This window comes from Eutrigla gurnardus (assembly GCF_963514095.1).
Source record: "Eutrigla gurnardus genome assembly, chromosome: 1".
Taxonomy (NCBI): domain Eukaryota; kingdom Metazoa; phylum Chordata; class Actinopteri; order Perciformes; family Triglidae; genus Eutrigla; species Eutrigla gurnardus.
The window spans coordinates 29153597-29169133 of NC_139915.1; the positions used below are offsets into that span (position 1 = coordinate 29153597).

At 41.7% G+C, this 15537-nt stretch overlaps 2 protein-coding genes across 2 annotated transcripts; one reads left to right on the forward strand and one right to left on the reverse strand.

Moving 5' to 3' along the window:
• Nucleotides 1-543: 543 nt before the first annotated feature.
• zdhhc13 (zDHHC palmitoyltransferase 13) lies at nt 544-9767 on the forward strand. Its single transcript, XM_084015701.1, has 17 exons — nt 544-632; nt 2189-2394; nt 3744-3866; nt 4404-4481; nt 4647-4791; nt 4898-4962; nt 5200-5362; nt 5803-5928; nt 6010-6143; nt 6234-6328; nt 6780-6904; nt 6999-7061; nt 7141-7234; nt 7751-7834; nt 7926-8083; nt 8219-8316; nt 9155-9767. Exons 1-17 carry the CDS (start codon nt 609-611, stop codon nt 9291-9293), a joined length of 1920 nt encoding a protein of 639 aa, XP_083871827.1. The 5' UTR covers nt 544-608; the 3' UTR covers nt 9294-9767.
• A 1445-nt stretch (nt 9768-11212) lies between these two features.
• On the reverse strand, nt 11213-15197 carry csrp3 (cysteine and glycine-rich protein 3 (cardiac LIM protein)). The gene is made up of 6 exons (XM_084031481.1): nt 15116-15197; nt 14232-14343; nt 13105-13273; nt 12652-12787; nt 11586-11679; nt 11213-11386 (listed from the first exon to the last, which is right to left on the reverse strand). The coding sequence occupies exons 2-6, from the start codon at nt 14341-14343 to the stop codon at nt 11322-11324; spliced, it is 576 nt and encodes a 191-aa protein (XP_083887607.1). The 5' UTR covers nt 15116-15197; the 3' UTR covers nt 11213-11321.
• Nucleotides 15198-15537: the final 340 nt, after the last annotated feature.

The window sequence follows — 15537 nt, forward strand, 5'->3', positions numbered from 1 at the left end:
AGCAGAGGGTCCTGGGTTCGATTCCCGGGTCGGCCCAGGCTCCTTCTGTGTGGAGTTTGCATGTTCTCCCCGTGTAAGCGTGGGTTCTCTCCGGGTTCTCTGGCTTCCTCCCACAGTCCAAAGACATGCAGGATGGGGATAGGTTCATTGGTGACTCTAAATTATCCGTAGGTGTGAATGTGAGCGTGAATGGTTGTCTGTCTCTACATGTCAGCCCTGCAATAGACTGGCGTCCTGTCCAGGGTGTACCCTGCCTTCGCCCAATGACAGCTGGGATCGGCTCCAGCCCCGCCGTGACCCTAAAATACAGGATAAGCGGTAGAAAATGGATGGATGTGTGTGTAGCATGAAGAGGATTATGCTAATGTATTCATTGTGTAACACCATTTGAAAATATATAATAGATGTAGTATAGAAATGGCCACAACGTAAATACAGGTATTTTGGCATTTAAATTAGCTTCTAAATCTATAAATTTGTATTCCTGCATTTTCAGTTTTCTTTAACTGTATCCTTCCGACCTTTTATTTTGAAAACCACACGGCGGAAGTTGTACGTTGACTCTAGTCCGTCCAGCGGCAGGAACTTTCTCTTCGTTCCTTCACAAAATGGACTGGAATGAGGACGATAATGTGAGTCGGGTTGTGCCTATGCCGCTTGTATTTACCTGTTTCTTGCCGTTTCACCTGGCGGAGCTGACGTAGACAGTCCTAACAACGTTACTAATGTCCGTGCGGGTTGTTGACTATGCAGCGTTACTAGCTAGCTTGCCGTTTAACCGTTCAGGTTTAGCATTTCGGTAAGTTGCCGTAACGCGGAATTACCTTTTTCCCCACTGACACATCGCCACGAACTGTCAGTTAGGCTGCTAGCTTCAGGGGGCGTAGTTAGCCTGATGCTAGTTACCTGACGTTTACACGTTAGCTAGCTAGCCTTTCTCTCTACCCAACGGTCAGACTGGGCTAATTGTGTTCCTGTAAATGTGTTCACGTTATTAGGATTTGATCTGACAGGATGATGCGTTCACAGCCAACCCGTATGTTAAAGCATTTATTTGGAATCTTTGACGTTGCCTTTCTTATCTGTGAAATCCCGGGCTATTTTCCGGAAGACGTCAGCAGCAATCTCTTCATCCAAGTTCCACATGTGTTTATACTCTTTTATGCATGACGTGGTTCGCTTCCGCCATGTGTGAAGTTCTCCATCTGTCAGGGAGATAACACCCAATAGATCCAGCCCACTTAGTCCATTTACTCTAATGCGCATTTGCAAATGGCGTTAATTTCTATTTCCCTGTTAAAACTCGTGAATATGTTGCGTTTATGTGTTCTTTTTGTATTCTGGTTTCGTGTGAAACCTGGCTGCAGAGCTAATTCCCCCTAATATGACAATACAGATAACCTTAAAACTGACTAAAGGGTTAGTTCACCCCATAATTTAAAATGAACACATTAACACATCCATGTAGATGGCTTGTCAGGAGTGGTTTAAATCAATAAAATTGTCAATCACAATATATTAATTATCTTAGGACTGTAACTGTTCATTGTTTTCATTATCGCTTAATCTCTTTGTTTTGTTTTATTATAAATTGATTATTTGTTTACTGTTTTCAATGTCAGCAAATGTGAATAAAATGTATGGATATCAAATCAGTATTCAATGAATATTCAAATTATAGTGATATAAATCACAATATGTGGAATTTTTAAGTTAACCGACCATCAGATGAAATACAAACACAGATATTTTTACATTAAATATTGCCACAGAGAACCCCAGTCAGCCATTTCCTCTGGTTTAATACACCCATAGATAATAAAGCTACTGTACAACCTAAAAATCTCTGAGGTTTTAGAAAATGTACATCACCTCAGAGTCTATATATTGTTACCACAATGTCTAATCCTACAGCTTGAGCACAAACATGGAAATGTTTTAAAGCTGTTTGCTGTAGTTTTAAATGTTATTTATTTAACTCATTACCACCGTATATACACAGCAGCACTTTACAAATAGAAAATGCAACCCGAGAGCCGTCGGTTCGGTGGTCAGCCAGCTTTCATCCCTTCAAGGCCCCCAGGAGCCCCATTGTGCGATCAAATCACTACCATTATTGTTCTCTGTTTTTTTCCATGTGGACCACTTTGGACCAAATCTGTGTGTTTTCCTCGTGCATGTGTTGCAGGGTCAAGGCCACATGCATGGCAACTGTAACCACGGACATTCGGGTCATTCCCACAGTCACGGGCCGAGAGCGGCGCACCCCTCCACGAACGCCTTTCACGGCCAGTTTGTCAAAGGTGGCGATCAGGCGATGGACATCAGTCAGCAGCCCAAGAGACGGTCGCACATGGACGACAGCGGCAGCTGGGACATAGTGAAGGCAACACAGTGAGTGGTGGGACATTCGCTCTGTCACCTGGTGGACGTTTCAGTGCGTTGTTAAAAATCATGCGATGCCACACTTGTCAAAGAGGGCAAGTAAGCAGAGCTTTTGAAATACATATGACTATAATGTAGTTTACTGTTGTTACTTTACTCATCAAATTCGTTTTTAGTGACAATGCCGTGTTCCCAGATCTGTTACTGGTATAAATGATTGTCTAAAGTAGATTAGACCTCCCCTTAAAGGTCTTTTTCTGTTATCCTATTGTATCATTATACATTCTACAACGAGACCCAGTGTCTTGACATTTGTTGCGTCAAACACTTCCTCTTTTTCTGAGGTTGCAGATGCCCCCATTAAACCTTCACATAGTATTTTGTAAAAAAAAAAAAAAAAAATTGGCTTCAATTTTAAATTTTAGTAATATTCCCCAAAACATAAGATTTTATTTAGGTTTAGAACGGTAGTTTCTGTTTCCATGAGTCTATGTATGCGCTGAAAAATCTCTCTCTACAATTAATGCATAAGTTTTACACAAAAAAATGTTTTTTTTATGGTTTTCAATTGAGGAAGATTTAAGATTCAAATATATGAAAACTAAAAGCACAGAAGTAACTTCTCCCTTTGTTTCTTCACTGTGAATGTCTGGCCCTGACAAGTATTATCAAATGTTTTTAATTTGCACACGAGTTGCACAACAAATCTCAAGGAATGCACAACGGCTTCCAGAGCTCCGTGTTAATTAGCCGTCAGAGGGGTGACGATCTCCCTTTTTGTCCAAGTCGAAAGCAATTTAGAACTAAATCAGTTCAATTAAAGCCTGCACTAACCTTTCAGTGTGCCTTTTTCTGAGATTAGCACACAGCAGTGTGCAGCAAACTGAAGTGCTTGCTGCTTTTCCTAACCGACAAGTGAGTTGAGGTGCAGCCGAACGAAGGTCACTCAAGAAAAGAAAGGAACCTGCAGAGCCGCTCCTTTCAGTCTATTCATCTCCCCCTCTGTCAATATAGCGGAAAACACTTGTTCAGGTGTTGCAGATTCTTTTCACACAGTTTGAAAGTCTAATTAAATGAAGCTGATTTTCTAATTAAACCCACAGTTGACAATTTACTGTCTCCCAAGTGGCTTTTAGTTGAGAATGTAGTATAACTTTAGCCCTTGTGGTCAAAAGCGGTAGCGTTTCCATAATCGTTAAGTCTGAATTGCCAGTTTTCTTGCTGACGGTCTCATTTGCTTTTGTAGGTCAGATAGAGGCATCGGTATTAACTTGAGACTGTTTCATAACCGGTTGAAAACTCCTTGTAGTAACATTACTGTTTTTAATAAAGTGCTTTTCTGCGTGTGATCCTCTCAGGTTCGGGATCCTGGAGCGCTGTAAGGAGCTGGTGGAGGCAGGATACGACGTCAGGCAGCCGGACAAAGAGAACGTCACTCTGCTGCACTGGGCGGCCATCAACAACCGCTCAGAGCTGGTCAAGTAAGACCTGCAGATAGCATTCAAACTCCTCCGTTATAAAAAGTAGGGTTACATAAAAGTCACTTTAATATCATGTGAACGCACAAACAGTCCAGACTGTCCCCTCTACTTGGTACTCTACAGTATGTCCAGGTAAATGGGATGCCATTGTTGAGACAGACATTATATTAAAAATGGATTGAAATGAAGTATTTAATATGATGCTTTTCATGTCAAAAACTCTACTTTAAGTTACATAACATACAGTTAAATTAGTGTTTCTTCAGTCATAAAGTGAATGAATATAAACGGATTGGTGTTGCTGCTGTCTTTTGAACATCATGTTGAAAACAAACATCTTCCTCAGGGACTTCATGTATTTAATTTCTCCTTGTCTGACGTATCTGAGATGAAGCCCAGGGCTTTGAGCAATAATAAATATCCAGGATAGAAAAGAAGAAGTGACTGAAATACTGAACTGAAATACAACAAGCTTCAACACAAAATGTTCAGATTTTAGTTTTTGACATGAATTTGCTCCCTGTGTTTCCCTGACAGGTACTATATTTCTAAAGGGTCGATAGTTGACCAGCTTGGAGGGGACCTGAACTCTACGCCTCTTCATTGGGCCATAAGGTGACTGAATGACCACGTGTTTACTGGACACCACAGGTTACATTGTGTGAATGTAGTTAAAAGCCAACGTGCGTTCTGCAGGGTGACACGTCGACGTGTTTACAAGCTTCGTTAGTCCAGTTCCTCCTCCATAAAGCTGTCTGTGTTGTTTTTGTCAATGATGAGGCAGGGCCACCTCCCCATGGTGATCCATCTGATGAGATACGGAGCCGATCCCGTTGTTGCAGACGGTGAAGGTTACCGCGCTCTCCACCTCTCCATCCTCTTCCAGCACATGGCCATAGCAGCTTATCTCATGGCTAAGGGACAGGTCAGACTCCGTACGATCTCCGGAGCAGCTTCTTTTGTTTCAACCGTGTTTGTAACGGTCTTATTCACTCATTTTCCTGTGTGATAATCCTCTTACTTACCTCCAGGAAGTCGATGGGCCTGACTGCAATGGACAGACACCACTGATGTTAGCAGCACAGAAGATTATTGGGTAATCAAACCTAATCCTTTACAGATATACTTTAAACCCCACTGATTTAGGTCAATCTGTGAATGCCCAGTGTTTTTGACTGATGATGCAAACATCTAAGAAATAGTTCTCCAGGTGTAAAAACTCAGAAGCCTATTTTTAAATAGTTCAGAGAGTTAGTCTGTAGACCGGGTTTAGCGTCTTCAAGTTTAATCATCATGACCTCTTGACAGCACAGTTGTTGTTCCTCTGTCCTAGGCCTGAACCCACAAATTTCTTAATCAAGAACAACGCTTCTGTGAGTGCCGTGGACAAAGTGAACAGGAACACGCCGCTTCACTGCGCCGTGCTGGCAGGAAACGTAGACGCCGCCCACATCCTGCTGGAGGCCGGCGCCAGCGTGGATGCAGAAAACATCAACGTAAGTCTCGTAGTGGAGGTTTTTTTTGTCTGCTGTCACACCTCGGTGCTAAATGACCACAGAAAGTCTGGTCGTTAAGCAAGCTGAGAAGTGCAAGATGTTGAAGACGTGATGATTCTTAGCCTGCTGTTTTTATTTTAAATGCTGGAATCATTATTAATAGCGTTTGTTTTGAGGTGAAAGACACAAGACTCAAATAATGATGTATGTGCATCCAATAAGTTCCTTAAATATTGAGTTTAACGCGCATCACAACTCGTTCATTAGAAACTTGAAACCTCCAGCTGAAAATGGAAAATTTGCAGTGAAATATGAGTCATCTTGTGTCTAGTGTTTAAGTTAATTACTGCATGAACAGTGCGTCTCAAAGTGGAACAATTAAGTAATGACTGTACATTGTGAATGGGGTCATTAATGTGTCTTTAATGCTTCGTCTTCAGGGTCACACGCCTATCGACTTGGCCCACCAGGTTCACAGCCCGCTGCTCATCCACATGCTCAACCACGTCAAGCAGGAGAGGATCAGCTCCAACTCACGCTGCCTGCGCATCGTCAAAAGATACAGGGTAAACATGCACTGAAGACCGCACACATCTCACATTACAAAACATGACTTATTCTAACATCACGCTGTTTGTGTTTCTCAGGTGTTTCTGCAGTTCCTGCTCTGCACCGCCTTGTTTGGAAGTGTGGGTGGCATAGCTGACATGAACTCCGAGTCCTGGTTACTCAAAGGGATCCTGCTGGCCTGCGTGTTAGGCGTGGTCAGTCTGGCCTCGAGGTGAGGAGGACGAGTTAAATGTCAAAGTCAAACACATATTTGCTCCATGTGGCATGTCATCTAATTAGCAGTGCTTGTGTCTTTTAACAGGAACTTCCCAAGCCTCCAGACTTTCCTCCCAGCGACCGCTCTCATGGCCTCGGTGTTCTGGATGATCGTCACCTGGTGCCTCTGGTTCCTGCCAGATATCCTTTCTTTAGAGGAAGCAACAAACCTAAAAGAGTTACAAAACAGCTATATGTGATGTTCCCTGCAAAAATACAGTTGTTCATCAAAGGGAGAGGCGGGCATTTCTCTTGTGCTGCCTTCACGTGGTATAGGAATTATAATAAACAGGAGTTGCCGAAGTGGGAAATAAACTACCCAAGTTGTGGTGACCGGAACCTTTTCACATGCCGGATAATAGGACAGATTATTAGCTGTCTTCATCATTTTAATCTGTGTACACTTACCCATCATCAGACGAGAACGCCATAAACAATAATCCTTATAGTAACAATGTAACCTGTTTCAATTCAAAAAGAGCCTTTCTGAATTGAACCTTCCTGTGATAAATAGCTTGTGAACTGATTGTCATGTTTTATGTTTTATCATCAAGCTGATGAATGAAAAGTTCCCTTAACCTTTGACCCCCACATGGGCCCAGCGCCACAGTTCAGGTCTTGTTCACCCTGAACGCCACGGCTCTGCTCTACTATTACCTCCGCACCTGCAGGACCGACCCGGGCTTCGTCAAGGCGACCGAAGAAGAGAAGAAAATGGTGGGAGGGCCATTAAACGTTAGACACTGAATACTATCGTCTTCCATGTAAAATGTTTCCAGACAGATATCCATGGTTTTGTTTGTGTTGTCAGAATGTGTTGGTGTTGGCTGAAGCCGGCTGTCTGGACCCCAGAATATTCTGCACTTCCTGCATGGTGAGTTTCTGGAGACGGAAGGTTTTCCCTTCGTACAGCACTGTTCCGTCAACACATTCTGCTTCACGCTTGTCCACAGATCAAGAAGCCAATGAGAGCGAACCACTGCGTCAACTGTGACGCCTGTGTGGCGAAGCAGGACCACCACTCCGTCTGGACCAACGGCTGCATCGGTAAAACTACGTAGCAAGTATACAGTTGCCAGAAAATACAATAACACACTACTAGAGCACAAACAAGAACAATCCTCAAAATGTGTGATTAATTAAGGGGAAAATAAGGTTCAAAATTGTCCTGTTTCACAATCTTAAAAATAAAAACATGTGTTTCTTGTTCAATTATAGATTTAATCAAAGTCCGTGCACAGGTTTTTAAAAGAGAAAAACATTTAATTAATTTAAATGCCAGCAGTTTATGGATAAATTGTGTTTATATAAGGGATTATTAGTGAGTATAACTTATTATTACTATGCGGCTGCCACTAATGATTATTTTTCTATTGCTTACCTATTTTACAGATAAATGAAATTGTCAATCTGATTAATTGTTCTAAGTTAATTTTATTTTGTCATTGAATAACGCAGCACAGAACAAAGTAATAAGAATTTAAATACAGCTGCTGGCTAGTAAACACATACTTCTGGTTGTGGAAGCCGATCTTTCTATGTGATACATTTGTGGTCTTCCAGGTGCGAGGAACCATCACTACTTCATCCTCTTCCTGCTCTCCCTCATGCTGATGGGAGCCTGGATGTTCTACGGTTGCCTCACATGTGAGTGACTTTAAATCCGGTGTAAAAACAGTACCTGACGCGGTTTTACATTCACACTTCATACACATGGTGGTGTGTGTTTGTGATCCAGACTGGTCGACCCACTGCGTGCTGCACTATGAAGAAGAGGGCCTGTGGGGCGTGGTCTCCACCCTGGTCAGCTGCTCTCCCTGGCTGCTCAGCGTCTTCCTGCTGGCCTTCTATCACACCTGCTGGTCCGGCTTGATCCTGCTGCTGCAACTCTACCAGGTGAGCCGTCTGCCCGGAGTCTGCAATGACTTTCTACATCTCTCAGAGATGAACGGTCTTCTCTGTCTGATAAATCACACTTGAAATGAAGAATGATGTCCACGTAGTGACTGTTTGTCCTCCCTGCCGGAGCAGATTGCCTTCCTGGGACTGACCACAGCGGAGAGGACCAACCTGATCCTCCACCAGAGGAAACACCGACAATCCGTCTCCCTCAAACAGAATCCATACAAGTGAGTTGATATCCGTGAATTCATTTAGTGTGCTGCTTTTGAATATTTTGTAAATCTATTGCTCTGTAACACCATGGGCATAATTTCACTTGGTAGTCAATTTAAAATCTATTTACCGTCAAAGGATTCATGTGTTTGGTTAATGTTTATGATGCAGGAGGAGCTTTTTCCTTGTTCAGGTCTTCCCCTGTAATTATCATCACTGTGTACAGTAGCCCTCATGTATTATTAATACCACTGCGACCAATGTCTGATATATATATATATATATATATATATATATATATATATATATATATATATATATATATATTCTATGGAAGAAAAGTCAGGACTTAAATCAAATTAGTGAATCTACAACTAGATGTGCAAGTGCATGCTAAAACTTGTGGCTCATCTTCCATATGACTTTTTCTCAGCATATCTCTGTATACGACATCATGACATGACATGAAAAAATAAGGCTGTAATTTGAGATTGAATCCGGACTTCAATAACACACATTTTCAAATCTTATTCTGCATTCAATTCTATACATATACCGGTACATTTGACTACCCCTGTGCTGCAGTTATTCATTTAGCTCTTTTTCTTTTTTAAGTTCCTGATGAGTTTACATCCCTGTAGAGTTTTGTTGTGATATTTGAAGCCTAAAATGACTTCAATCCAACATGCAGCCTGTCTTTAAACTATTTACAGTGAATCAGATGAGTAGTTTGAGGCATCATGACACCGATGGTTTATATAATCTTATAAAAAGTTTGCTGATGGAGCTCTGCATGGAAAGTTTAAAGTTATATTGTGTCTGATGGTCCTCTCCTGAATCATCTCTCTGCAGTCTGGGCGTGGTGAGGAACCTGGTCTCCTTCTTCCACCTGCGTTGCTGCGGCCTCTTCAAACCGGCCGTCATCGACTGGACGCAGCAGTTCCCACCCGGCCGCGAGCAGCACGTGTTCGGAAACACCGACATGGTCTGACCTCTCCGCCACCCCTCACTCAGGGTCAAGGGTCAGACTTTCACAGTGGTTCTGGACCAAAAAGCACAAAGTGTATTTATTTATTTTTTTATGGCTCCTTGTGAAGAGAGACCGCGATACTAGAAGTTCGGGGGGGGGGGACACAGAAAAGTGTAGATATCGTTTGATTGAGTTGCTCTTTGTACAGACTGCTGCTGCCTTACTGTATACTTGACCAATGTAAGTGGGAAGGAAATCACAATGTTTTACTTTGGGCTCGGTTATCAAACCTTTAATAGGCCTCAACTGTAACTGAAGTTTTGAGATGTTTTTTTATGAACACATCAAGTCTATTTTTTATCATCTGTTCTGGGAAAAGAGGATCTTTGTAAGCATAAACGGTTGGTTTTATGACTTTTGTAAGAGTTGCATGTGTTTAATAATGAATGACCACTATCGTACTTCAATAAAGCAATGTTGTGCCTGTCTTCTTAACCGACTCTGTGTGGACTCAAGGGCGTCTGCATCCAGGGGGTGGACAAAATAACGGAAACACTGTAAGTGTCACTGGGACGTAGAGTCCGACCGATAAAGGATTCTGAAGGCCAATACTAATGTTTGTTGATTTAAAAATCCGATATATTGGCCGATATTTTATTTTTTTTATTTCAGAAACGCGTAACAAAACATTAACAGATTTCCCTAACATCTGTTATTTGTAGCTATTTATGAGTCTTCACTAAAATAATATGATAATGCAGTTTAAAAATAAACTTGTTTATTTTATTGTCACAACGGAACATCAAAATATATTAAATTTCTGATGAATAAAATGTATAAAAATACAAACTTAAGATATAAAACTTAAAGTCCTTTGAACAAAAACACAATAAAAACAACAACCAAAGTATAAAAAGACTTGGTAAGCTTCATAAATATAACTTCGAACAAGACTGGAGACAAATTTGTAGTGCAGATTATTCAAGACATTTTTCAAGCCTCAGTTTGAAGTCTTCTCAAGCAAATGTGTTATTTTTGCCACATTATTTGTCAATATTAACAAGCTTGACAATGAAAATGTTTTTAAAGCTCCGCTAACCAATATTCTTAATTATTTAAATTGACAATGAGAAAATGACTATAATATAATATATATAAGCAGTGTGTTAAGGCAGCCCCTGTGATAAAAGCACCTGCAGGTTTAAACTGAAAGTCACTACAGCCGTTCTCTGACTGACGCTCGTATGATTTCAATGAATCTATTAGTTCAATTCATCGATTTTTAATGGAAAGATCTGAGTTTCTCCACAGAGAATCGATCAAAAGTAATCTTGTGTTTACCAGAGATGTCTTCATAACTTTGTGGAAATAAGTACTAAAAAATAGAAACCTTAGTTGAGCTAAGACCAAAACACCCACCCACAGTTTCCTGAACAGAGTTTCCTGGTTTCCTCCGTCGGAGTGACTTTTCCTCTGAATGTTTTTCTCATCTCTTCTAATTTAATAGTGTGAGATAACGGCTTTATTTCAGTTTGACCAAAACCACTAATCCCTCCCGGCTCTGCACGGCTGCTCACTAATAATTATTTTGGGGGGGAAATGAATACATTGTTTGTTCGTCACTTATTGCCTTGATTATCTTAATTAATTATTGCACAGAATTATTCATGGATGCAAATAAGAATCTATTAAAAATGTAGCTCTAACAAGAGGAGGCAGTGCTAATTGTCTGCTCACAGTGGGAGGTAACAAATTAATTCATTGACATACTAAACGGGGCTGGGTAAGTTGTTATCATCAAAACTATAATTAGAAAAACAAACGAGGATTCAACAAACTTCATTTCCTCTTTTCCTTTATTTATGAAAACTGTCATTTTCACAAATGGACTTCATCAAAGATACATTTTAATGTAACAAAGAGTTGTATTTGTACTCATAAGGAACACATGCAACATGTTTCCACCATGCTTTCTTGTAGTATGGATTCTCATCATGTGTTACAGACATCATCCAGTGAAAAGGTCAAAGTCTCCATTCAAACAGCTGCCTAAGCTAACATGGCGGCGTTGCCCAGTCCGAATCCCTTTGGCCCAAAGTTTTTGGCGTAGCAAACTGAGGGGGAAATGAAAAAACAATGAAGGTAAAAATAAATAGACTTTCAAATCTGATCTGTGTGTGTTGTTCTGGTATATTTCCATGTTTTGGCTTTCAAAGTACCTCCAACGCAGTAACAGAAGGACGCTAACAGCTATTGGAGACTATATAGAGTGTATATGTGTGTGTGTGTGTGTGTGTGTGTATCTTTGTGTACCTTTACAGTACAGCTCTCCATCCTTGTCCGTCACTGTGGTCGACTCCAAGCTTTTACCACACAGGACGCAGCGGAAACAGGTTCTATGCCAGGGCTTCACACACACACACACACACACACACACACACACACACACACACACACACACACACACACACATGATTATAGAGGTAATTAGATTAAACGTGACCAATCAGACAATTAGCCTTGTTTGTAAAAGGAGCAAAACTTTGGAACTCCCAGCTGATTGTGTGCGTGTATGTGTGTGTCTTTTTGTGTCTTTTATGACCATTTCAAGCCATTTTCTGTAACTAGTGTAACGTTGGCATAAAAACACAGTGGAATAAGCAGCTAATGTTACCAAACTAACTAACCAGGGACTAAATAAGACAACTTAACGCTTCATCTATGCTCTTTTCACAGCAGAGAAAGCACATTGTAAATGCCAGATAAGAAGCCATTAATACTGATTCTCTACATTTTGTAATGTGCTGGTAGCTTTATTTATTATTTGAGTGCTTGTTAGTGTGCAGGGTCAGATTTTTGTTGTTATTGTTACCATATGAATATAGTATTAGATTGCACACACCCACTTATCACATTGTCCCTATCTGCCTCCCTGGCCGGCAGCTGCCAGCAATCAGTAATCAGCAATCAGCTCGTCAGCCTGTGGGAGTATATATGGAGTATGTATGGGAGTACTCTGTTTGCCTGGACGGACTTTGCCACAGAGTTCCTGCCACAATTTAGTGTGTTGCTATATTTTTGTTGCCAAAAACTTTTTGGCAAAAAGTAAAGCTTGGAAGAGAGTGTTTTTTTTGGGGTTGTTGGAGTTTGGAGTTTTTCATTAATTGATGGAGTTTTTCATTAGTTGATGAGCCCTCTGAGGCAAATTTGTGATTTAAGGCTATATAAATGACACTTACACAACTTGTTTGGGCTCTTAGAAAACCTTGGTAGTATAAGTTACAACAGAAACAACAAACTGATGATTTCAGGTTTCTGGCAACAGGAAAACAGTGATGTATTCTAAATAAAATCCCAGTAAACATAGAAACCACCTTACCCTTCCTGCCATCATCACCTTCTCCGCTGCGTAGACCGCTTTGGAGCAGCGAGGGCAGCGGTCTGAACATCCGAACTTCGGGGAAGATTTACTTTCAACGGTGTTTGATGGAACTGGTCGTGGTTTAGACTTGGAGCTTAAAAAAAGAAAATAACATTGTGTGAGCTTTGCTCGCTGGTTTTTGACTGTTTTTAATATAGAAGATAAAATGCATAATTGAAGTTATAGCTGTGTGTCTGCAGATGTGTGGAAAGGAAGCTTGATTATACTGGAAAAAAGAGAAATTTACCAGTTTGAAAGCCAATAATTAAAAGTTCTGTTCGCCCAAATCACTAAAGATGAAGGGGTATGATTTTACAGATGGATATCAACCCTCTGCCCATAAAACTAGGCTATTATTCGGGTTATTCGGGTGGGATGACCCCTGGCTTTAGCTGCAGCTTGATCACGTACTCGTGAGTCAGCAGGCCGGCGTGTCGAGGAGGGTCCGAGCTCAGCGCTCCAGCTCCTTGCCCGTATCCGTAGCCCTTGGGCCCGTATTTCTTGCCATAGCAGGACTTGCAGTAGATCTCGGACTCGTGCGCTGCCACCGTGGTGCTGTCCAACCCCTTCCTGCAGGTCACTGTGTGAAAGAAGCACAAAGCTCGTTTGCACATTCAAGCCAGCTGCTGGATTCAGTTTGTCCAGACGAGGTGGAGCACTGGAGGTTAAATAAAGCTCCCACCTAGCTGCCTGGATCAGTCAACAGTGACATTACACATAGTTGGATGTCTTGTGTTTCTATTTGTAGGAAGATGAACACTTAGAGTGATGGTTGAGCTTAATCGCGGAGGCCTTTCAGAGCTCCCAGCGGGACGATGGAGCAGCCACTCGGACTCACGTCCAGCCAGCTGGAGAGCACTGCTGTTTGTGTAGAGAGCAGTAAACTCAGAGGAGTTCTCCGTGGATTAGACGGCAGCAGCTGGTTGTGGCTTAAAAACTTTGGCTGCATCACAACGGGAGAAATTCAGGTCAGGACGACCGGCCCAGCGGTAGGAGAGGAAGGGAAAACGCCACCGGGCAGTCAAAGAGGGCATCGTTACAAACACACATCATCATTATAGAGACCTGACTGCTGAGAGGACTTGGTCTGGGTGGAGGAAGCTATACGTGAATAGAGGGGAAATAAAAGTGGAAAGAACAAAAACGCAGAGGGGAAAAGTCACGAAGGAAGGAATAGATAGAGGAAATACAAAGCAAGAAGAAAGTAAAGAATCAAGAAGGTAGAAGACAAATTAAAACAAAACCCGTCAAAGTCAACCAGAAATGGAAAAAAGAAACAAAGAAAATAGGAAAAAGAGAAATGAAAGTATAATATAAGAGGCCAGGAAGAAAAAAGAGGCAACAAATACAACAGAAATAAAATAAAGCAACAAAAACTGGACTTTTAACTATAAAAGTGTAGTGATGTGTGTGTGTGTCTCTTCTGTGAGTTCAGACCGGCACCCCTGGGTGTCAACTAGACAAACATGGAGGGATAAAGTCAACCAGCTCTACATCCCGCCGCACCAGTAGAGAGAAGGCAGAACCAGTAAACTCACTGCAGATGAAGCAGGTCTTATGGAAGCTCCTCCCGTTACACTGGATCTCCTCGGCATGGTACGCCGTCTTCTCACAGGCTGCACACTTGGTACCTCCTCCCCAGTTTGGCATCTTCAGAACACAAAAGAGCAGACACATTACTCATTTCTATTGCACCCACAATACTCTTTTAAAGTCTAATATGCATGGTAATTAATTTAATTCATCAATAATAGCTTAGCATTACAATAACATAAGTCATTTGTCCCAACTCCCAGGCCTTCACAAGATAACTATTAGATGAGTGTCACACCAATAAAGCTCCTCTTGACCTGTCGTCTACTGGGAACACGACATGTTCAAGACCCTTCAACGTACACTTGGTCCGGGATTAAGCTGAGTTTTAATTCAGTCACTTTATTGAATCGTTGAAGCCCTCATCTCCAATTTAACGGCAACAAATAATATTCATTGTTCAGGACATGGACATCATAAATAACCCCTAAAACCCAAACAGCAGCAGACTGATGGATAAAGGAGAGGACCAACTCTGACACAACGTTTCCTCATCGATTTCACTGGTTCTCCTTTCCTCAGACGTCCTGTGTGGCGCTTCAGTTCCCGCTCATATCAGAGGCTGCCCATCGCCTCACAGGACTGGTATGTGATATTCTGGTAGCCGAGGCTTTACTGAGGCGTCAGACCGAAGCCAAACTGTCTCTCCATCAAATGCTGTATAACATGTCTGATATTCCTTCAAACAACATCTCACAAAGGAACTGACCCTTGACATTTAAGTTCATGTCAAAAAGGTAAAAAAGTCTGATAAAATAATTCAACTTAATAATAATATATCACTCAACTCCAAACAGGGAGCTTCACTAGAACAGAAATGAGTCCATACCTTGAGTCCTAGCTCGTGTTCTTCGGTGCTGCCGTGGCACCGAATGCTCCCCCGGAAGGCTTAAATACCGTCCATCTCGCCATCACCACGGTGACGCTTCAATGAAACTATCCTCCTAAAATAACTTGTGACAAAGCAGCGCCCTCTGACACTTCATCACAGGCTGAAAGAGGCATCAGACACATTTGTTCTTGACTCACGGGCAGACGCGGGAAACAAAAGTGTGGCAGACAGCTGAGAGCAGCGACACGTCCACATATGTTATAGGATTATGTTCGTAAAGGATGGGAACTCCAAGCATGTCAGGGACGACTGGAAACGTCTGAATGGGAGCTCATTACTCACCAGATAACAAATAATAGGACGGATGAATAATGTAGTATGACAGGGCAAAGGTTATTATTTTATCTCTTCTATCTGCA